Source organism: Euleptes europaea, chromosome 2 (genome assembly GCF_029931775.1).
Source record: "Euleptes europaea isolate rEulEur1 chromosome 2, rEulEur1.hap1, whole genome shotgun sequence".
NCBI lineage: Eukaryota > Metazoa > Chordata > Lepidosauria > Squamata > Sphaerodactylidae > Euleptes > Euleptes europaea.
Genome location: NC_079313.1, coordinates 31,287,185 through 31,310,827, shown reverse-complemented (window position 1 = coordinate 31,310,827; position 23,643 = coordinate 31,287,185). Strand labels below are relative to the sequence as shown.

The following is a 23,643-nucleotide window of genomic DNA, read 5'->3' as shown; positions in this document are numbered from 1 at the left end:
CCAGAGGTTTTATCAGACAGGGGGTGAGGCTTGTGTGTGTGTGTTAAGTGCCGTCAAGTCCCTTCCGACTCATTGCAACCCTATGAATGAAAGTCCTCCAAAATGTCCTATCTTTGACAGATTTGCTCAGATCTTGCGAATTGAAGGCTGTGGCTTCCTTTATTGAGTCAATCCATCTATTGTTGGGTCTTCCTCTTTTCTTGCTGCCCTCAACTTTTCCTAGCATGACTGGCTTAGTGAACGGCCAAGTAATTTCCATCATCTGTGTAGAGTGGAGAGATGGAAGGAATGGGTATGTGGTGGTAAGATCTAAAAGAGGCACCATCACAGGACAAATTGGGAAAAAATGATTTTTTAAACTCCATCAAAAACCTATTTTAAAAACTTAAATCACATTTTAAAAAGACATTCGATTTAACAGACCAGTTTGATCAGTTCTCAGATTATCTTGGCATTACCGTTTCAGCTCATGAAAATGAACAGCCTCTTATTTTCTTGGATATAAGTCCCTGAGGGTATCCTGAAGAGAACACACCTAGTAGAGGTTACACTTGGAATGACATGAGCTTGAACACTCCTATGTACAGGAATACATTCACTCACACATGGGCACACATAGGCAGTCATTCAGCCATGTGTACACTGAAACAGATGAAAGGGTTTGCATCTGAATTTGGAAAGGGGGGGGAGGAGAGGACACTGCATGAGACTCCATCCTTCTCTCCCAACCTCTCCTCTCCTACCTTTAGTCCCTTTGCCAGCCATCTCTTTAAAGTGAGGGGAAACTGAAAGTAACATTCTGATCTGTTCCCAGGCATAACTGACATAATTACCTGTCTCTCTTGTCTAGGTGTTAAGGAACAACTAAGAGAATGAAGACTCTAAGTCCCCAGCGGAAGCATGATATGGCGATGCAGTGCTGGTGCTGAATTGTTCTCTCTGATGGCTCTATGGGAGTGGATAGCCCTGAGTCTTCATTGCTGGGTTTTAGCGGTCGCTGCTGTTTCGGATCAGCATGCCACAAGCCCCTTCGACTGGCTCCTGTCTGATAAGGGACCCTTCCATCGTTCCCCAGAATACACTGATTTTGTGGAAAGAAGCCGACAAGGGTTTAGCACAAGATACAAGATTTACAGGTATGAAGTGAAAGCAGAGGCCATTGCAGAGACATCATCTGCAGCAGCTGAATATAAATAACACGAGGCCTCTTGGTTTTTTTAAAAAAATGATATGTGTGCTTGTCTTCATTCCAGAGCTATATTCTTTTCATTGTTGTGGATTCTTAAGGGTGTCTCTGTATAATCTTGTGAAAGCAATATTGGTGACTGATTAAGGAGATGATATCTGGTGACTACCTGTTGCCAACTTCTTCACAGTTACTTCCCTTTTACCTCTTTTCCTAAGCTGTAGATGATCAGATGTGTAGGTGAGCAATCATAGCTCAGAGGTGGAGCATATCACTGGCATGCAGATGTTCAATGTTCAATCTCCTAAGCAGGGCTAGGCAAGACCTCTGAATGAAACCTTGCAACAAAGTTTCCCATCAGAATAAACTGCACTGCACTAGGTTGGGCCTATGATGAAATATCATTAATAATTTCTAGACCATCTTTCATTGTGCCATTTTTTTGTGCAGATCTTTAGGGTAGATAGTTTATTTCTGTCTTACTGTTTACTCTTAGAAGGGAAACAAGAATGTTCATATTACCAAGTTTTATGTTTTTAGTTTGCCGGTAATGGATTCCAGGTCCTGGACCTTGAACAGTTGCACAATAAACATAGCAGGTGAAGCTTTTCCTGGCATGGAGACAAAACTATTGGAAAATTTTCATTTGTAATTTATTGCTGTCATGAGTCTCTTAGAGATACAGGAGCCCTTGGGAGAACATACATGGCCCTGGGCAAGCATTCATCTCTCAGCCTCAGTTTTCCCTTTTGAAAATGGGAATATTATTGATGTGCCCTTTCGGATTGATCTAAAAATAAAGAAGACAAAGTTTGCTTATTAATAAAAAATGATATGATAATCCTAGCCTGTCTCTAAAGTTAAAGAAGCTTGAGCTAAAAAGAAGGACACAATAGCAAAGAAGATACATTCTTTTTATCTTTTTTTTTTAAACTATTGATCTTGGCAGACATTTTTTATACAGCCTCAACAAAGGAACTACAGACTTATAGTTATAGAGAAGGAATCAGACTGGCAGTTTCTATCATTTGTACAGTTTGTGACCGTGATTTGACTAGTTGGTCACCTATTTGCCTCAGATTGTTTTGCTGAACTTTCCATTTCCATCTTAGCTTTTGATCTATCAGATTAATCAGAAAGGTATCCTACATTATCCTGCCAACAGCTACTCATTCTTGAATCGAGGTTCGGGAGGATGTTTGCATTGTTCCTTTGCTTTTCACCCCCTGTGCACCAGAGGGCACTGTGTTGCAGGTCAATTTTGCATGAGAACTCTCTATCGCGAGTACAGCATGCTTATCAGATGGTCCAACAACTCTCCACCAGACGGCAGCTGCTACAAAAGTGCTTGTATTTATTTACAGTGCATTAAAAGTCCAGTATACACTTTACAGCTCTCTCCAGCAGAGCCTCCCGCTTGGCATTATACATTCCCACCAACACTGAGCCTCAGTGGCTGTGCTCTTATATACATAACTTCCCCAGATAATTACCTGGCCACCTGCAGCATTGCATCATGATGCCGGCCATATCTGGTTGTATCCAGTCCACCCTGCTGGTGCAAATCATTACAAACCCCTTGCATCAGCTAGATTCAGTGGATCTAACACACTCCTTCTCAACCAGCTGTCCTGTCATAATATTATAGCATGCTTGCATATTCTTGACACTCTCATGCCGTAGGGCAGAGGCATTAAGAAGTCTATTGTACGTTAAGTGTGATTTTGAAAATGCATTTGGGGGGTGTTTGGCAAACACGAAAGATTGCTGGATTCCACCACTATTGATTAAACTTTATAAGGCTGCTGTCAGCACCAGTAAGGGAAAAATGAACAATACAAGACCTGAGACGGCATGCTTTGTTCCCTTTATTAGTCAACACAAATAGAAAATGTTCTATACAAACAATGAAATCTAATAATACTGATTTTTCAGTCCTTAATAAAATCAAGCCCAAGGACCAAGATCAAAAGGGCTGTATGTGGTACTTAATGTACACATTGGGTCTTTTCCAGTTCCCATTCCACCACAGTCCCATGTGCTTGCCAAAAAGCAATTTCTGAAAGTTGCAGGACTCTTCCGAGCAATATTCTATGCCATCCAGGAGGCTAAAGGCAGAAGGGAAAATCAGCAAACCTACCTTCTGTGTCATGCATCATGCAACTCTTTCCCTGGAGTCTCTAGAAGTGGTATATTTATGTGCCCATTCATGTAAAACCATGCACATGGCCATCAAATTGCCATAAAACAACCTGCTGATGTGCCTTGTTTTAATTAATGGCTAACAGCCGATTATAGGATCCCCCCACCCTTAGCATATCTTTGACTTAAAAAAAAACACACAGCATCTGTTAAAACACTGCACGATAGGTTGTGGCCAAGGAAAAGAATATGATTTAGAACAGATGGAGTACGGCCCTCAGCAATGTGTGACTGGAGTGGTGGTGCTGGAACAAGATCACTCAACATGATCTTGGATGTTGCAAGCAAGCCCCTATTTTTATTTGTGAAATGTTGGAGACAGTTTCTGCTTCTGCCTGGGGTCTTTGGATCCTAGGGTCCAAGCACTTTTGAGGCATCGATGGAGTCTGGAATTTTCAGTTAAATGGGGGGGGGGAGAGAGAGACACACTCTCATGTTTGAGGTGTGTATAAGCCAGCTAGGTCAATGTATCAGTTCTTGGAAGTTTGTGCTTCTTATGCTGACATGTCAATATTCTCAACAGAATTGCATATGTAGTAGCGTTTGCTTCGTATCGTTTTATTTACAATCTCTGTCATTCTCTTAAAGAACCCATCCTCTAGGCATTTGTGAGCTGAGCTGTCAATTGGTTTTCAGGTTCAGAAGTCAGTGATGCCGAGAACTGGCAGAAAGAGCCGATTGGCAGGCTAGTGCCTAAGAGTCTGGAGGCTCCGTTCCTATCTGGTTTGCTTTGCATGATGTCCATGCAAATTAGCTTCCAAACTGAGGAAAATGGCTTAAATTCAAGAAAAAGAAGGCACATAAAGCATTTCTTTTGGTGACAAAAGTCTCCCTGTCAACCGTCCTTTAATATGGTTGTCAAAAATCTGATTTCAAGAGATGGTCACAGTGTGGGGAAACGAAGCCACTACTCAGGGCGACCTTCAGTTTGAGAAGTACAGAGGTCCAAGATAAATAAAGTAGGTAGAAGAGATAATCAACTAGAAGCTGGGAACAAAAACTTTATATAACTGAGGATTGATGTAATCTAGAACCTGGAACTCAGGTTACCAAACAGTAATTAATCAGAAGGATACACTATCTTGGAGATTCAGCAAGCAACATAGAAAGGGGGCATGGGTTTGGGGAAAGGCACAGAACATTAGACCCAGGGCTAGGGATGCACATTAGAATACGTATATCAAAAATACCTTATCAAGATTTTTTTGGGTATATTTGGGTATCTGGGTGATATTCAGAATTTTTGGGAATACCACATATTGTTTCCTGAAACATTCCAGAAATATTTGGGAGAATCCAAAAAGATTTTAAGGCTCCCAGGCCTTTTTTTCTTCAATATCACACGTTTTCTAGGCAAGTGGGGTGGGGGAGGCAGCTCTCCCAGGCAATAGGATAAGATGTTAGGGGGAATGGAAAATAAATAAATATGGTGCAAAAATTCTTCTTACCAGTCTCATTAAGATTCTTACTGGTCTCATTAAAACAGACACACATAAATATCAGATGGGATCAGATATTAGGGGGACCAGAAAATAAATAAACAGTGCAAAAATTCTTCTTACCAGTCTCCTTAAGAGTTCTTATTAAAACACACACACACAAATATAATTACAAGAAGAGATCTTTGGCTGCTTAGATATCTTTGTGTAGCCTTGAATATCTGAGCCCGACCAGTGGCATTTTGTTAAACTTGTTTCAACCGGCTGTTCATCAGGGGCCATAATTTTTCAAAAGAGTGTTAATAGAATCCAGCCTGGGAACCTCTGTTGACCTCTATTCCTGGCATTGTGTTTCTCCTTTACAGGGGTAGCGATAGGGAACAGGAGTGCCAGTGATGAGAGGTTGTTGTGGGTTCTTTTGGGCTTGCCATATTGTTCCTGGGTTCAGGTTGGATTCTCTGGTTTGGCATTGGTTCTGTTGGCCTTGCAATAGTGTCCCTTATTTAAGTTGGTTCTTCTGGAATTCTGGGGTTTGAAGTTGGTCGAGTGTGGCTTGCCACACTGGCCCATAGCTCTGCTGCCATTCTCTGGTTTGACATTGGTTCTGTTGGGCTTGTTGGTTCTGTTTGCATTTGAAAGTTGGTCAGTGTGTTTGGCTACTAGTTTCTATATATTCCACCCATAGTAAACAATAGAGAAAAATAGGATGACTTGGGTCACCTCATTTGGGGGCGCATAGAATAAGTTTCCTTGGTCCAATTTGCTTGCAACTTGGGGGAGGGGTCTTTAATAGACAGGCAGCACTAGGTCTCTTATAATTTTGGTATCAATTGGTTGAAAAACCACCACTCCACCCACCCCAGTCCCCCAAATAGTTCTGGAATTTCTGGAAGAAAAACACTGAACCTGAATTCTGAAATGGTATCAAGGGACTCAAATACCCCTGAATGCCAGTATTTAGGCCCTTCCCAAAATCCAAATTCAAAATCAAAAACACATCTCTACCCAGGGTGAAGCTCTATCGGATTGATTGAGTAGATAAACTGATACCAACCTGAGTGATCAATGGGATTATTTATAGCTTCTTACTGTATCGACATAGGTGGTTACAGTACATGTGATGATTTTGGTAGTTGTGGATAAGAATTAGGTATGCTAAAGAAATATTTTTAAAGGCATGCTGTCAATAATAAATTGTGCACTGCATCATCTTCCCCCCCTTTTCTATTCCACATGTAACCAGGAGTGAGAATCATTCACATGCTGTACAGAAAAACTTCATTGGGACTTGCAGCAGATTGTAGATGAGACAGTCAAGGGAATACTTCATTTGCAGCTTTGGAAGGGAAAACTAGGTAGGGGGAAAAGTGTGACTTACAGCAGATGATGTTATATGTATAGTGAACAGGAGTGTCTGTGAGAATTTTACACTGTCCACTAAGCAAAGAGAATGCCAAAGTCCTTGTGGACTCATTGTTCAAAACAAGAACTTTGAGTGTTACCCTGGAAAGAACTAAGTTGTAATATCAGTGTGCATGATATCATTTGATGGAAAGGAACATTTCCATGCCTTTGTTTTGTTTAAATTTCAGATAATAAAATTATCTATGGTAGTAAAATAATATAAGCACAAAATGGCAAAATGTGGATAATGGTTGATGGCAGAACTTGGAAAGGCACAGTGGTTGGTAAAGGGAACATGAATGTAATTGACAGAAAGAGGAATTAAATCACTGCTACAGGCTTAGGTAAAGTGAACTCTGCTCAGATCTAAGCATTGTAAAGCACACTGTAATGTACTTGAGGCTGCCTTGGGGAAACTGCGAACTTCTCCTGTGTCTGACTGAATTGCGTTCCAGTTATGGGGCCACTGCAAAAATCAGGATTATAAATATGCTTGAAGGGAAACCTGTTTAGCTTTCACCAGAGCTTCTTCAGTTAGGGAATAAATAGCAGAAACAGTCCCATCTGCTTTCCACACCAATTTTTCAGCAATCTGTAAATTGCTTTTGGCTAGCATTCAAAATCGGCTGCGTTCCTTTAGAGATTTGTTTCTATGGACAAAAGGTAATATAGTCAGGGACTATCATCACTCTTGAAATGGAGAGCCTACTGGATGCAGAATGTCCTCATTTCAAATAGATTCTGTCACACATCAGGACTGATGGAAATTCATTCTACAGGATGCTGAGGGAGGATGCTGAAGGACTCTTCGAACATTACTTCTATAGCATGGAAGCCAAAGGAGCTTTTTCCCCTGCTCCATGAAGGTAATTTCAGAAGCTGGAGGATGAGAGATTAAAAACTGATAAAAGGAAGTATTTTTTCACACAACACATACCGTAGTTAAATTGTGGAACTCCCTGCCCCAGGATGTGGTGACGGCTGCCAACTTGGAAGGCTTTAAGAGGGGAGTGGACGTGTTCATGGAGGAGAGGGATATTCATGGCTACTAGTGAAAATGGATACTAGTCATGAAGCATACTATTCTCTCCAGGGTCAGAGGAGCATGCCGAATATATTAGGTGCTTTGGAACACAGGCAGGATGGTGCTGCTGCAGTTGTCTTGTTTGTGGGCTTCCAAGAGGCACCTGGTTGGCCACTGTGTGAACAGACTGCTAGACTTGATGGGCCTTGGTCCGATCCAGCATGGCTTTTCTTATGTTCTTAAGCCCTGGTTCATATGAGATAAGTTTACAATGCAGCTCCTTTCGATGTCAGTTTTGTCCCTCCCAGGAACCAAAGCAACACTGGTAAGGTGAGGCGCTGCAACTTCTGACATTTACTGAGTTGTGTAGAAACGATCTATGCTTCACTGGCTTGTACATTGCAAAGATGTCATCACAAGGAAACCCACCATGTTAAAGTTCATGTGAACGCCACCCCAAATACTTTGTTTTTTGCATTTATAATGCAATATTTATCACACACTTGTACTTTGCTCTTCCTCCAGAAAGCCCAGAGTAGCCTTATACTCTAGTGATCTCCCATTCACGCAGTGTTCCAGACCAGCCTGGTTTAACTTCATCATTAGGTTGCATCATGTGGGTTCAGACCATTATTTGGCCATGTCATACAATCTTGAAGAGTCTACTAGGAACTAGAAGTCAAAGCACTGTCCCAAATATGTGTATTTTGTGAACATATGAAAATGTGAAACAGCCTTATCCTGGATCAGACCAGTGAGCTTTCTACTCTGACTAGCAGTGCTCTGCAAGGTCTCAAGCAGAGATCTTTCAGATCACCTGTTCCTTGATCCTTTTAACTTAAGATACTAGGAATCGAACTTGCAACCTTCTGTATACAAAGCAGAGGCTCTACCACTGGGCCATGGCCCTTCCCCTCTTTCAAATTTTGGTGATGCACTTTGTTTCAGCTTCCTAATCGTGAGTAATCTGTTGAACCCAACAATTGCAATATCTAATACATCACTAGACTTTTTTGAGATGTTTTGGTACTCCCCTCAAGTATAATGGAAATGTGTACTAGTTGGGGAGGGGCTGTGGCTCATTGGTAGAGCATCTGCTTGGCATGCAGAAGGTCCCAGGATCAATCCCTGGCATCTCTAGTTAAAGAGACTAGGCAAGTAGGTGATGTGAAAGACCTCCACCTGAAATCCTGGAGAGCTGCTGCCAGTCATTGTAGACAATACTGACTTTGATGGACAGAGGGTCTGTTTCAGTATAAGGCAGTTTCATGGGTTCATGTAGTTCTCCCAAGATGCATGGTTGCCATTTTGTGTGAATAGGGCAATACATGTATTGTTCATGCATGTACAGTTTCAGCATGTGTGCCCATATCACTCCAGTCTTTTTCCATCTACACAGGCTTCCAAGCTCAACTGAACATGCTGGTATTGACCTTTAAAGCCCTGTATTTCCTGGGACTAGGGGTGTGCACTAGGGCTGTCAAAAAAGAAAAATTCGGTACAGTTCGGATTCGGCCGAATTTGGCCCTTGTGGGTTCGGTACGTGCCGAAGTCCGAACTCCCCCACTTCGGATCTGTTCAATTCGGCGGGAATTCAAAGTTCGAAAAAAAAATTTGGCCGAATAAAGCCATTAAAAACACAACCACGCCTTTCCGCGGCTCTGGGGGGGGGGCATTTTTGGGCTTAGAGGTCCCAAACTTTCAGCAGAGCTTCAAAGGACGTATATTGAAAGACTCCCCAAGTTTTGTAAAGATTGGGTCAGGGGGGGCTGAGATATGGGCCCTGAAAGGGGTCCCCCCACCCTTAATGTGTATCTCTCAGCAGAGCTTGCGGCCCCCACGCACAAAGCTCCCGGCCCCGACAAACAGCTGATGAGAGCAAGGGCGGGGCAGGTGCTAAGAACTTTGCAAAGCAACACAACTGAAAAGCAACACCTTTGCAAACATGCAAAGGGCGGGGCAGGTGTGAAGAATTTTGCAAAACAATACAACTGCAAAGCAACACAAGCACGCAATGCAACACCTTTGCAACAGTGCAAAGCAACACCTGACACCTGGGAGTTTGCATACCATGGAAAGGGACAGAGGCAGCTAGCTATGCATAATGAGCAGGAGGGGGTGGAATTTCTCCTTTTGCATTGGACTTGGGACCAGGCAGATGCATTCTTTAAGTCACCATTTGAAAACCAGTTTTGAGCAAGCATCAAAATAACCTAACTGATCTTATGAATGAGGAAAAACCTGAAGAATAAAAATGAAGCCCCCCCTCAAACCAGGGAGAGAGAGACTGGAGGGGGAACACACACCCCAGGCAGAACCGGCAAAAGCCCCCTTTGGCTTCCCCCCCCACCCACAGAAACTGCTCCCTCCCCCCACACACACACAGACTCTGCTTTCCCCCACACACACACACAGAAAAGAAAAAATATAGATTAAAGCCCCCAAAGGGGTCTTACTGTGGCTGTCTTCTGTTCCAGCAGGAGGGGCTGGGAGGCTGGGTAATCCAATATGATTCCATTTGTATCCAATATAAGATCCATATGTATGCATCTCTCGAGGGTGATCCATTCATCCCAATAGGGAAAAGGGGAAAGCCCATATCTCGGGGGGCCCTGACCCAATGTTTACAAAACTTGGGTGGTCTCTTAAAAAGCCTTGACTGAAGCTTCGCTGAAAGTCTGGGGTCGGCACACCCAAAAATGCGCCCCCTGCAGCCACGGAAAGAGAAAAGGGGGGGAGCCGATATTTCAGCCCCCACTGAACCCATCTTTACAAAACTTGGGTGGTCTCTTAAGAGGGATTGTCTGAAGTGATGATAAAAGTTTGGGGGCTTCACCCCCCAAAAAGCGCCCCCTGCAGCCACGAAAATGGAAAAGGGGGGAGAGGAAAAAGGGGTGGAGCCCATATCTCAGGGGCCCCTGACCCAATGTTTACAAAACTTGGGGGGGTATCTTAAGAAACCTTGTCTGATGCTCCGCTGAAAGTTTGGGGTCGGCACACCCAAAAATGCGCCCTCTGCAGCAATGGAAAGAAAAAGGGGGGAGCCCATATCTCGGGACCCCCTGACCCAATGTTTACAAAACTTGGGTGGTCTCTTAAGAAAACCTGTCTGAATATCCCCTGAAAGTTTGGGGTCGGTACCCCAAAAAATGCGCCCCCTGCAGCCACGGAAAGGAGCGAATGTGCACAAGCACCTCCTCACACACACATGAGGATTTCCCTCTCTCTCTCTCTTTCCCCGGCCGGCCGCACATCAGCTGATTCCTCCAGTACTCAATCCTGACTGATTGGCCAGAAGAAGACCCAGCTTGGCCACCGATTGGCCGGGGGAGGAGAATGCTGCTTACTGAAGGTTATGCTGCTTACTGACGGCCCTGAATTGGCCGAATTTATTCGCGAACTCCCGAACTCGCTGAATTCGGCCCCCCCGGTTGCCCGCCAGTTTTGAGTTCGGTTCCTCCCGAACTAAAAACCGCCAAATCAAGGGAAATTCGGCTGATTTTCAGTTCGGGCCGAACCGAATTGACAGCCCTAGTGTGCACGATTGCTTTTTTCTGGTATTTTTTGGGTTTGGATTTATTAAACTGGAATTTTCCCCAAAAATCTGGAAAAAAATTGTCCAACATTTTTGGGTTTAATAAACCCAAACCCGAAAAATACTGGGGTGAAATTTAGCAAGGAGGGGGTGGCATTCCTAGCCCCACTGTCTATGCAATCAATGTAGTGGGTTCACACACATAGCAGGGCTTTTATGAATGCTGCCACCTCCCTTTCCAAGCAGGGGAGGCCTGATTGCGCCTGCAGCTTGGAGAGGGAGTGGGCAGTGTTTTTAGCCCTGCTGTCTGCCTGATCCCTGGAGTGGGATGCACACAAAGTGGGGCTTTTAAGAACCTGCAGGCACATTCCCCGAGGTATACTGTTTATGCTGTTAAAGTATGTTTCCCTCACTGAATATACACTGGTTGATACAACTCATGCTCACTTTTCAGCAGCTTTGAGAAAGGCACTGAACCTTAATTCAAACTGGTTTCCATTTACAGTTGTAACATACCGGTACTTCTTGCACCTGTACTTTGAGAGATTTTAACAATGATCCAACATATAGCTAAGTGTGCTTAAGGGAATGTGTTGGATCCACTGGAGTGTTTCTGTGACCAGAAAGATTTCCTGGCGTGGAACATGACTTCGTTACCTCTCTGCTCCATGGGTGGGGTACTTCTGTCTATGAAAACTCTTTGGTGGATCCAGAGCTACTGGACGGCAATTAGCTAAAGCGTTCATTCATTTAACCAGCGTTACCACTCCAGTGCACCCTCCTGTCATTATTCTTTTGGAGGATATTGCTACACTTTTGTTTGAAATGCATTTAACCTACTCTCAGGTTAGGGCAGAATAAAAATCCACTTAAATGAAATAATTAAAGTTTAGGACCTTTTTTTCTTAAAAAAAAAAAAAAAATCACGTAACGCAATTTACCGTAGGCTGATGGCCATTAATAGGATAGATTGGACATCATCAGCCGCAGTTAGAATCTTTCTTTAACAGTGATTTATAGATTTTTTTTCACTGTGACAGAATGGATTGCAAAGATGTTGGAAGTGAAATAGGGCTATTATTGCTATGACTTTGAGAATTTTGGATGTGTGACTTTGCTCTTTTATTTGCAATTCCCTTTCATGTACTTCTCAGTTCCCAGTCTGTGCTATCATTTAAGATTCAAGTGAAGTTAATAAAGGCAGTCACCTTCTGCATTGGAAATAATCATTTCCATCATTATCTTGGTACCTGCAATGGACTTTTCTTATGGGGAGTTTGATTTCTGGATTCATCTGAAGTGGATACAATTAAGCCTTTATTGCAGCTACCTCCATTGTAATCTTCCAAATATTGTTCCTTTAGTTTTAGAGAATTGTTTTGCGGTTCTCGTTTCCCCAAGTGGAAAGAAAGTCTAGGGGTACCCTTGGATGGGGTTGTTTTCTTGAAGTGCTGGCGTTTTTTGTAATACTTCCTTACAAATATACAAGTAGTGCACAGGTACTGGGGATGCCCAGACAATCAATGTATGAGCAGCACCAGTCCCCAAAATCAACAGCAGACCCTAGCAGCTTTCCAAGGCTTCCCCTTGCCAGATAGTTATTTGCTTATGTGTTTTTATTGAATTGCTTTGTAATTGTTGTTTTTAATTGTTCAAATGCTTTAATGTTTGCATGTGTGCCACCTTGGGGACCCTGATAAGGTTGAAAAGCAGCATCAAAATGCTTCAAATAAAAGCAGCTTACATCATTCTCCTCTCCTCCAGTTTAATCTCAAAACAACCCTGTGAGGTAGATTAGGCTGAGAGTGTGTGACTGGCTCAAGGTCGCCCAGTGAGCTTTCATGGCACAAGTGGGGATTCAAACCCATGTCTCCCAGATGCTAGTCCAACTCTCTTAACCACTACACCACACTTGCTCTCCATAGATAGATAGATAAAATTCAGGTTGGATCCATACATTGTTAGGTACTGTGCTATTGTAATCCTTCAGCTCCTGATCAACTTGCTCATACAAGCAGGTCCAAGAGCTAAATAATTATTACTGTGTGATGATACTGCAGCATCGAACAATGAGTGGATCCAGGCTCCGGTTTCTAATGCTTTTGATGACCAAATATTCTGAAGAGCAGAATGGTTTTGTTCAGCCTACACTGAGGCAGTTGTTTTGTACCCTTTATCCCTAGCAGGCCTTGACTCACTTTATACAGGAGTCCAACAGCTTCTTTATGTCATCAGAAGCCTACAGGTGACAGTAAAGTTATTGGTTCTGACAGCTGCTACAGCCACCTATGGAAAACCCTTTCCCAACCTTCTTTTGGCACCACTCACTCTCTAGCATTGTCTAGCTTCTTAGAAAAGAAAGGAATAAGGACATCTCTGCAGCTGTGGCAATGAATCAGTGTTCATTGTTAGTGGCCAAACTGCTAAACAAGGCAGCATATGGCTCATAACAGTCTCTTATTGTTACATCTGAAGTTGAGCCAATGGCTCCATTTTGACAGAAGGGAGATTTGAGAGCGATCCATTTATTTGTGCTTCAATTATGGATTTCATTTGGAAGCCCTCTTTCCTCTGTGATGGAAAGTTAACTCTGAGAGGTGATGGTAGGTGGAGGGAGCTGGAAAATGTTGGTGAGAGCCAGGAGTACCACCAGGCATTGGGGAAACCAGAATAATAAGCTTCTGTGGCAATAATAGCGGGGGGATAGGAAGTGGGAAATAAGGGATTAGGGAAGGACTAAATGAATAGGGTTGTAATGGAGGCATAAGAAAAAGTGAGGAGAAGGACAAAGGCTGAGGAGAGCCACCTCTTTTGCTGGGAGTCTGGAGTCTTGTCAAATGGATGCTGATGCCCCTCTAAGGCTCTTCTTTTGTTCAGTCATCCCCTAATGCAGTGGTCTTCAACCCATGGGACAGGATCCTCATATGGATCACTGACCCACCTTCTTGGTTGTGAGCCCCTCCCCCCCATTTTTGCTGCTTCTTGTAAGGATCTACTGCAAATGGACATGCATAAATCCCCTTGTTTCTCTTTGCATGCAATGTGAAAGGTTAGTGAGGTGAGATCATTCAGTGGTGGAGAGAATTCTCTAAGGCTCTGACCCTTGCTTATTCCTATTGGTGCTTGGCTTTCATTTCTTGTCCTTCTCTCTCTTGTTCTGCTGTCCACAGAGCTAGCCTTGATACTGATGTGGTCATAAATCTGGCTCCTCCTCTTCCTCACATGACTGATATCAAACACTTGCAGATTTGTGGGTTCCATCCTGCAGACTGAGAGTTGAAGGTGGATTCCAGCTCTGGAAAGGTGGAAGACCACTACCATACTGGGTGTCATGCACTAGAGTACAGAGTCCTCCTTGTCAGGTGAAGAGGCCAAAGACTCAGAGAAGGAGGCAGCTGGGCACCTAGCACTGCCCAAGAAGGAGACTGTTACCTCCAGTAGACTCCTTTGATGTGCAGGAAGAGCCACAAGACTCCGAGGCCTTTCATGCACATGTTGTTTCCATCGTTGTTACCCCACAACTACTTCGGGGCTTTGTTTTAATTATGCATGTATTTTCCAACCTTCAGAAGTTACCTTGCTCTTCCCTCATGTTTTTTCCACATTTTCAGGATGCTGTTTTACCCCAAGTTTAAAGTCTACCTCGATCCCAAATTGAAAGCCAATCCTGTACATACTTGTCACTTCGGGTTTTTCTCCCCACACCCATTCTCACTTCTCCCTCCCATGTGCCTGTCCCCCCATCCAATCCCTCCCCTCAAAGCCATTATAGAGTGCACTCGCAAGAGAGTAATGCTGCAATACCATGAGGCTGCTGATTTGGTCAGTTTCACAGCGAGTGTGGGTCAGTTTCCGATCGAACAGTTGAGAGAACACTGAAATAATGACAAATGACCTATGCCACTGCTTATTTGGTCAGTTTCATAGTGAGTGTGTGACAGTTTCAGTTCTCGGCAGGATGGATCAGAGCCGGGCTGATTCGCCACCTTCCTTTTATAGGCATGGCAGGGGTTGGTGACGTCTTTCAAAAAAAATATACCACAGCCAATTACAACGCAGTGTTTTCAGGGGGAGGGACTCGCACATGGTTCAGAAGCTCTGCATTTTCACTGGGGATGCAGAATTGATCTCAAGGTACTCCCGGAATTTCTTAGGGGCAAAAAGCCCCTGTGCATAGTGTTTTGACAATGCGACTGCAAATACTGTTTCGTTAGAGAGCAGTAGATCTAGTGGAAACAGACCATGAATAAAAGGCCAGAGTCAGCCTTCTGACCCTGGGATACATCCCTGTCCTCTGCTTCTGCTTGAGACTTGAACCCTAAACATTCCACCCCAGAGCCTGCTACTGAACCAAAGATCTCTGTCTAGCTGACCCCTCACGCCTCTCAAGGCTCTGAACCGCCTAAGCCCTGTTGCAGTATTAGCTGCTATAACTGGATGAGATGCCTTTAAGTTCTAATAACTTACTGCTGGAGGGGAGGAACCTGTATCTTGGGTGAAATGTGGCAGGAGAAGAAAGGAGATGTGGCAGAAGAAAGGACTGTTCATCATCCTCATTTTTGTTACACAAACATTTGTACTCTTCCTGTATATGAAAGGTATGCCAGTCAGAGCATCCAGATTTTTCTTTTCCTTCAGGTCTTTGTCATTTCTTCCTGATATAATTGGTTTTAAGGTGATGGTCAGTGCCTTGGAATCCAAATCTTTGCTATCTTCCTTGGCTTTGATTGATTCTGCTGGAGTTGCTGATATTGTATGCTGGTCACGGACTGTTAGTGTCTAGCTTCTATTGCATTAGTAACACTATTAAGAGATGAGCCAAGTTCCTTCCAGTGAAGGCTTTTGCAGAAAAAAAATTTCTCCTCACTAATTTCTGAGTTCTCAGTAGATTCCCAACACGCTTGTTACAAAGAGTAATAACAATCTGCCAAAATCGGCAGGAGCTCAGAAGCTTTCTCTGCCTCCCCGATACACTGATTTTGCACAGTTTATCACCAGTCCTCCTAGCCGAATATTTTGCTTGAATTTACAGACCCTGGATTCCGAGTGAACAACAACAGAAAGGTTAGGGCAACAATTTTATTGGGAGGACATCAGGGATAACACAGTCTGAATTTAATAAAACCATATGTGCTCATTCTACAGGTACGGAGATGACCTGACCTGAGAACTAGTGTATTAGGAGACTGGACTAGGAGACGGGACTACAAGCAGGAAATTCCTAGTACATCGCTGGCGCCTCTAAAACACAGGAGGTTGCTTTAGGCATGCCGATCTCTCAGCCTCTCTAATCACAGTAATACTGACATACCTTATGTGCTTGTTGTCTGCATTGCATCAAGATAATATATGTCAATCTGAGGTATTTGGAATATATGAAAGCAGTGTTCCCCGGGGGTGGGGGACAGACGGCTAAGTATACAAGTTCCACGGGACCACTTGTAGTATCACTTGGAGACAGTAGCAGCAGGACGGTTTTAATCAAGCATCTTGTTTGTGATGTTCTGAATCTAAGAGTGGGCCCAGAGGAAAATTTTCTGTGGGACCCTATGGTGGCTCTCAGCAGCCCTGTTTGAAAGCACTATATAAATGCTAATTATGTATGTAAGTGTATTATGGTTACACAGCCCGGATAACCTACAAGAACCAATGAACTCTGACCGTGAAAGCCTTCGACAATATTAAGTGTATATGTATTAACCATTTTTGTGTAAGAGCAATAATCCTCAATATGACGCCCATGGGCACTATGGTGCCTGCCAGTGGGCTTCCTGGTGCCCATTGGCTTCTCTTCCCCAAAGCAAAGATACAGTCCTGGCTTTCCTCTGTCTTGTTCAAGATAGGAGGTGCTTCAAAAGAACCCTGGAGGTATCACTTTTGTGTCTGCAGAGAACAGCCATTTGGAAAAAGCTGCCTCCATTGTAGGAGGATACTTGGCTTGCAACCTCCTAACATTTTCTGATGGGGGTTAGCACCTTATGGTGGCATCCACACTTCATTCTTAAAATTTCAAAAATGCCCACAAGCTCAAAAGGATTGGGGACACCTAAGTTAGGGTGTCTTCCACAAAAGCTGGAGATCTTTGTTGCTAAGAATGAGGCTCATTGATCCTGAAAGCCGCATTTCTCTTGCTACAAGCCCATGCTGCCATCATAGGAGTGGTGTTACTTTGGCATGAATCACAGTCAGGGTAAGACTTAAATGACTTCGACAGCACTATCCCTTCACCTGTCAGCCAATCAGGTTACATGTTGGGGAAGGAAATTGATGCATCCAGATTTTACCTTATGACAGCCTATAGAGTAGGTAAACTGCTGCTTCTATATCGTAGATGGAAGCAATACAAAATTTAGGAGAGACATGGAATTTTGCAGATGGCAGAGAACCAGCAGCCATCATTAAGAATTTCTTGTGATTGCCAGAAGGATTTCCCACAAATCATGAAGTTGAACTCCTGTCTCTCAGGTACTTGTTCAACAGACTTCTGTATATTCTCCTGCATCTTTTCACCAGTTCCAGAGGGGTAACCATGCTAGTTGGTTGTTGCAAAAATAGCCAAGAATCTTGTGCCTCCTTTAAAGGGAACAAACTAAGCTTTGTGGCTGAGTGGTGGTTTGAACACAGATTTTCCCATTCCAGATACAACACTCTGTCCATTATGCCACATTTTTCTTCAGACATGGAGAATGGAGATTCTCCAGATATGGTGCTTGGGTAGAGTTGCCAGCTCCAGGTTGGCAATACCTGGAGATTTTTGGGATGGAGCCTGGGGAGGGAGGAGTTTGGGAAGGGGAGGGACCTCAGCAAGGTATAATGCCATGGAGTCTACACTCTCTAGGGCGGGGGTGGGGAACCTTTTTGCTGCCAAGGGCCATTTGCACATTTATAACATCATTCGGGGGCCATACCAGGTGTAGATCTCCCAGTGGGGGGGAGAGGTTAGGGTTGCCAGGTCTCCAGCCACCACCTGGAGGTTGGCAACCCCAGGGGAGGCCACACAGAGAAGGCCTGCAGGGTGCCCCCACTCCCTCCTCCCAGGCAGGAGAGCAGCCAGAGGTGGGCCCGAGCAAACGAGGCACCAGGGGGGTGCAGCCTGCAGTCGATGGGCAAGGGAGGAAGGAAAACAAAAAGAGGAAATGGGAGGGAGAGAAAGGGAGAAAGAAATGGAGAGAGGGGGAGAAAGAAAGTAAAGGACAGAGGGAAAGAAAGAAAAGGATGGAAGGAGACAAAGAAAGAGACAGAAAAAGAAGGTGAAAGAGAAGGAGAGAAAGAAGAAAGAGTGACAGAAAAAGAGGACGAAAAGAGAGAAAAGCCTTCCCACATACACACACACAACCGCGCACGCCGGCACCGCATGACTGGGCCCCAGCCTCCCCGCCTCCCCTGCCCACACACACACGGCGGCACACAGAGCCCTGCACGTCCGGGCCCCAGTCTCCATGCCCTCCCCCCTCAGAGTCCACAAAAGCCCCCCCCCCCGAAGCCCGATCGGCTCCTGTATGCATGCTCTGCCGCCGGGAGCCACCGGCCTTCCCCCCCCTCACTGCTCAACAGCCGACAGGCAGCGAGAGGGGCTTACAATGTGCCGCGGCGTTCCTGCACGCTGCGGCTGTAGGGGGCAGCATTGGGGGAAGCATCCCTTGGTCGGCGAAAGGAGGTCCTCTCCGGCAGGGCCCCACCTCCGCGGCAGGGCCCCAGAGTTCCCGAGGGCCACAAAAAATGTCCTCGGGGGCCGCATACGGCCCCAGGGCCTGAGGTTCCCCATCCCTGCTCTAGGGGAACTGATCTTGGTTGCCTGGAGATCAATTGCAATAGCTGAAGATCTCCCTGTTCTGCCTGGAGGTAGGCAACCCTATACTTGGGCCCTCCTTTAGTATGTTCACGGAAAGTTTGCTATCTTTTCCATGAGAAAGAGACATATTTCTCATCTGTTTTTATTTGAACTATATTCCGAAAGGATCCTATGAATTGAAGGGCAATTACAAAGCTCTTTAATTTATGTCCTGGGTCTATCTCAACAGTTTACATTGCTTGTTAAATAATGTAGACAGGGGTAGTGAATATGCTTTCAGAACAGGACAAAATGTACTCTAATTGATTGGTCATGACATGGATTCTCATTTGCACCTTGGCTTCACAAGTGATTATTATTTATTTGGACATCATCCATGTAGAGGGCATAAAGACCTAAGTCCCATTGAGAATCATGCATGTAAAAATGCTTTGTTTGGGCTGGATCATACTCAGAGGCTGCACTTTCAAGAACACTTCCCTGAGAGCAGGTCCAATTGTATAAAATAGGACTTACTTCTGAGTAAAAAAAAATTCTGCATGCAATAACATTTTGGCCCTGACCTAGATAGCTCAGGCTGGCTCGATCTTGTCAGATCTCAGAAGCTAAGGAGGGCCAGCCCTGGTTCGTATTTGGATGGGAGGAAGTCCAGGGTTGCTATGCAGAGCCAAGGCGTGGCAAGTCTCCTCTGTATGTCTCTTAACTTGAAAATACCATGGGATTACCATAAATCGACTGCAACTTGAACACAACTGCCCCCCCCCCAACTCACACACACTTTGAGATTCAAAACAACTGAAAGCTTTCACAGACAGGGGTACCCACTATTCAGCAATATGACCAGGCTGCTCTTTTATCTTTGGATGTGCTGATGGTGGTAGTGTCAACATTTTATCACCTGCTAATGTCTGTTGGGGAGGAAAGGTGGCATGGTATAGCCCAATCTCATCAGATCTTGCAACCTAGGTACTTGGAAGGGAGACCACCAAGGAAGGCTCAGCAGAGGAAGGCAATGACAAACCACCTCTGCTTCTCACTTGCCTTGAAAGTCCCTTGCGGGGGTTGCCATAAGTCAACTGTGACTTGACAGTACTTTATACACACAATGTCTGCTGATCAAGGATTTTGTTGCAAAACTGGTGAATCTATTCAGGAGAATATTCATTTCATTAGAAGTATTCCTGATAATGCTTTTTATTAGCAAGCATAAATAAAACTGAGCTAGGGTTGACAGGTTCCCCTGTTAACCAGCAGGGGGTGGGGGCTTACTGGCACTGGGGGGAAGCCAAGCCTGGCATTGCCATGATGTTGCTGGCAATGGGCAATGTCACTTCTGGCACACACTGAATGTGATGTCATTGTGTCACTGGTGATGCGGGATGCTGTAGTATTTGGGCAAAAACTCAATGGTAGAAGCCATTTTTACCATAGAGGTTTTGCCCCAATACCAGAGTATTCTACATAGCTGGTGATGTGATGACATCACCTCCATTGTATGCCACTAAGTCTCTTTTCTGGCCAGCTGATTGGCTGGCTTGGCCGTCCCATACTGAGCCTTGCTACAGTTCAATGGCTATGTCAGTTTAGCAGAAATAAAAACGACAAGACTCCCTCCCACACATCAAATCAGATAGCTGGATATAAAAACACACAATGGGAATAGATCTTCTGGGTAAGAGGTTCCATTTGTTCCTAGTGTGTTTATTTGAGAGAGTGCTGGCTCCGAACTGTGATATACCAAACACAGAAGATGGGTTTATGTCAAACTGCCTGTGATTTCAAAATGCTGGGCTGGTAGCTGTATGAAATCCACATTTTTCTTTGGAATGCTGATAGTGGGAGAAAACAGCTTGAAAAATGATAACAAGGAAAAAATCCATTTCAAAAGATGTCATTCTTGAGGGTCGCAGCTCTTAAAGCTAGACAACAGGAAAAGAAGCTGGTGGCAGATCCTTTATGGTCTTTCACACCATAAAATCAGCAGGCTGTTAAGATTTGTAGGAAGGTGCTTCAGCTATAACGTCTTGATTAGTTTTCCTTTCTTTAATATAAATAACATTTCCCGCCTTCAAGAACTTTGTTCCGAGATGGATTGTTTATTTCTAACAAATGGACAGTCATCAGAGACTATTTGTAGCGGACAAATACGAGAGGCAAGAAAGCTGTTCTGCAGCCTGAATTGGACTTTCGTGCATCCCACAGTTCTCCATGCAAGGTTTTGGCATGTGCATTATGCATGAAACATGATGGAGAGATGAATTTGGGGCTTCTGCTTCCTTACCACAACAAACATTGAATGCAACATGATGAAAAGCCCCCATATATGACCCTGTCAATTGATAGGTAGGGTTGCCAACTCTGGGGTGGGAAATTCCTGGAGATTTGGTGGTAGAGCCAGGAGAGGGCAGGATTTGGGGAGGGAAGGGACATTGGCAGACATAGAGTCCTCCAAAGCAGCCATTTTCTGCAGAGAGATAGATCTTTGTAGTCTGGAAATGTTGTAATTCTGGGAGATCTCCAGGCCCCTCTTGGAGGATGTGGGGGAAAAAACCAGTTGCCGGTGTAATCTATCATATGATGAGAAGGAGGCATCTGAGACTCACTTTTGGGCCAGTCTTGGCCCACTCATGCTGGGCCATGTGTGACTGTGACTCCTTCCCTTGTCTAAAATCACTCTAGTCAAGCAGATTGCCTCCACTACTGTGGAGGTGCCAAGGGAAGCTGGTATCTCTGTTGTGCTCTTGTTATAATTGTAGGATCATGCTTGGACTGCTGTGGGGATAGTGGCAAAGGAGGCCTTGGAAAACTTTGATAGCAAGGTCAAGTATATTCCCAGCTGAGCTAGCCTCTTCTTAGGATCATGGTGAAGAGTGGTAGACTGTCTAAATTAGCCCCTCTGAGTCCTTCCACACCTGTGGTGCTTACTCTTTCAAAACTGTGCTGCCTTTTCTTTTCCCCTTTGGGCTCCTTGAGCATGCTTTCTGGGCTCTGAAGGCATACATGCTCGTTCAAGCTGAATGGATCACTTACGCTGTAAGTGCTAATCTGAAGTTCTTAGTAGCCTGGCCCCCTGTGTATGCAGCTCGACAGCCATTTTGCTCTTGGAGTTCAAGACTGCTGGAGATAATAAGAGGGGAAGAGAGATAAGAGCTGCTGTGGGGGGGGGGGAGACATTTCCCAGAATACTGTTTGAGGTGCATAACAGCCTCTCTCTTGAAGGAAAGCTGTGGATATTTCTGATTTTTTGCTTTTGGGACCAATATCACAAGTCTGTTGGACTGGACAATGGTACTGAACAGGCAGCATCTTTGCAAATGTCTCATTGGATTTACACAATAACTTGATATGACTGGATGCATAATTCATCCCACTGTAGTAATGCGCAACTGAGCGTGTAATGTGTAATAATTATTGTACCTGCATTATGCTGTTTAGACATCCATGCTTTTCAATAGGGGACATGATGCACAGCTAAGCCCGGCACAGATAATAGAACTCAGCCAAAACAGTCTATTTCATTTTGGCTTCAATGACAGTGAAGCATGCTTTCATCGTACAGCATGTTTTCAAGAGCTACCTCAACATTTCATGTCTTTTCTTCCAGACACCACATGTTAGAAGGTAGTGTGCAGAAACCCCCACAGGTTTATTTTAAAGGCACTAGGAAACTCTGCATTTCCTGAGGTAACCCGTGGGGAAATGCCTGAGCCTGAGGAGCAATGGCGCTCTGCAATCTCTGAGCAAGCTCCTCAGCCAGAGTGACCTAAGGTTTAGGCTTTATTTACTCTGTGTGACTCCTTCTCTGACTTGTATGCTCAATAACAATTTCACTCTTGCTCTGCTTATAGTTAGAGTGGCTAAGCGGTAGAGTTTATATGGAACATATAAAGGGATTAACATTACTCAGACTTAGGGGGACCCGGCCGCCTGCCCTGTCCACCTCTGGTCCCCTGCTGCCACCTGGTGGTGGAGTGCAAGAAATTTCATCGAAAAACGGTGAAACCATAGAGTCTGGGGAAATTACTAGATTGTCACCGCAGCACAGTGATGTCATTTGGGTTTCGTGGCCGGCAACCCCATGCGATGCTGGCCCCATCCTCCAAAGCTCCTACGAGTTGCCAGGCTTGTTGGAGAGCTTCCCTTTCATTGGTCAGACAAGCTTAGGAATTGCATGCCTCCTTTCCTCCCAAAGCTTGGAAGCCCCCACCCCCTAAATTGCACCCTTTAAGCTATCCCAGGAGCTAAGGCATTCCAGGAACCTTAACAAACAGAACATTGGGGGTATTTACACAGCTCCCTTTGTGCTATGGTGAGAAGAGAAATGCTTTCGATTATTGCAGGTTGCGTAGCTGTTCTAAGAATGGTTCTTAGACCAGGGGACTAAAAATTATGAAAATCCATCTCATGACTGATTATAAGCATACACACCCTGAGTTCCAACAATTTAGACTTTGCTTCCCCAAAACTACATTTCTGCTTCTGCTGATAAGCCTTATGAACTCCCCAGCAACTCTGCCACCTGCTCCTATGCGGGAAGAGTAAAGAAGGATTGATCATGCAAGGGTAGTTTTATCCTTGCACAGCCATACATTTTAGAAAGGGGCGTGAAGAGACAAAGAAAAATTTGCATTGTTTATTGCTGACAGTGAGATAAAGTTATCCAGTTAAAACCAAACCAAACAAAAAAGAAAAAAAAAGAAAAATACAATAACTGGGCAAAATAAATGCCATTTCAGTGGCTGAAATACTCAAAATATGCAGCTTTGATTTGTAGTGAATGAGCAGCACTGCTGATCTGGCAGAAAAAAACAACAAAATCTCAAGCTGGGTTCTATGGGAGCTGTTTAGCATATCTGCAGTGTAAGCTGCATGACGTCTTTCTTCACCACTTCAAAGTGTCTTTCACACTAGTTCTGCTAAAAGCAGTTTATCTGGCCACAGATTGCTACTTGTGCATACCAAGGCCTGCCATGTTTAGACCTGACAATTTCAAATAAGTCACAGTTTCTTCTTATGGAAAGAAAAGAAGGTGTATAGTATTCAGAGTTTTTTCAGGTATGT

At 44.3% G+C, this 23,643-nt stretch overlaps 1 protein-coding gene across 1 annotated transcript in view; it reads left to right on the top strand.

Moving 5' to 3' along the window:
* Positions 1 to 860: 860 nt before the first annotated feature.
* BRINP3 (BMP/retinoic acid inducible neural specific 3) overlaps positions 861 to 23,643 on the top strand; it is a 302,264-nt gene continuing 279,481 nt past the window's right edge. Inside the window, exon 1 of the mRNA XM_056845184.1 lies at positions 861 to 1,136. Within this exon, the coding sequence (XP_056701162.1) occupies positions 901 to 1,136 (236 nt within the window). The 5' untranslated portion in view covers positions 861 to 900. The remainder of the gene's footprint in view (positions 1,137 to 23,643) is intronic.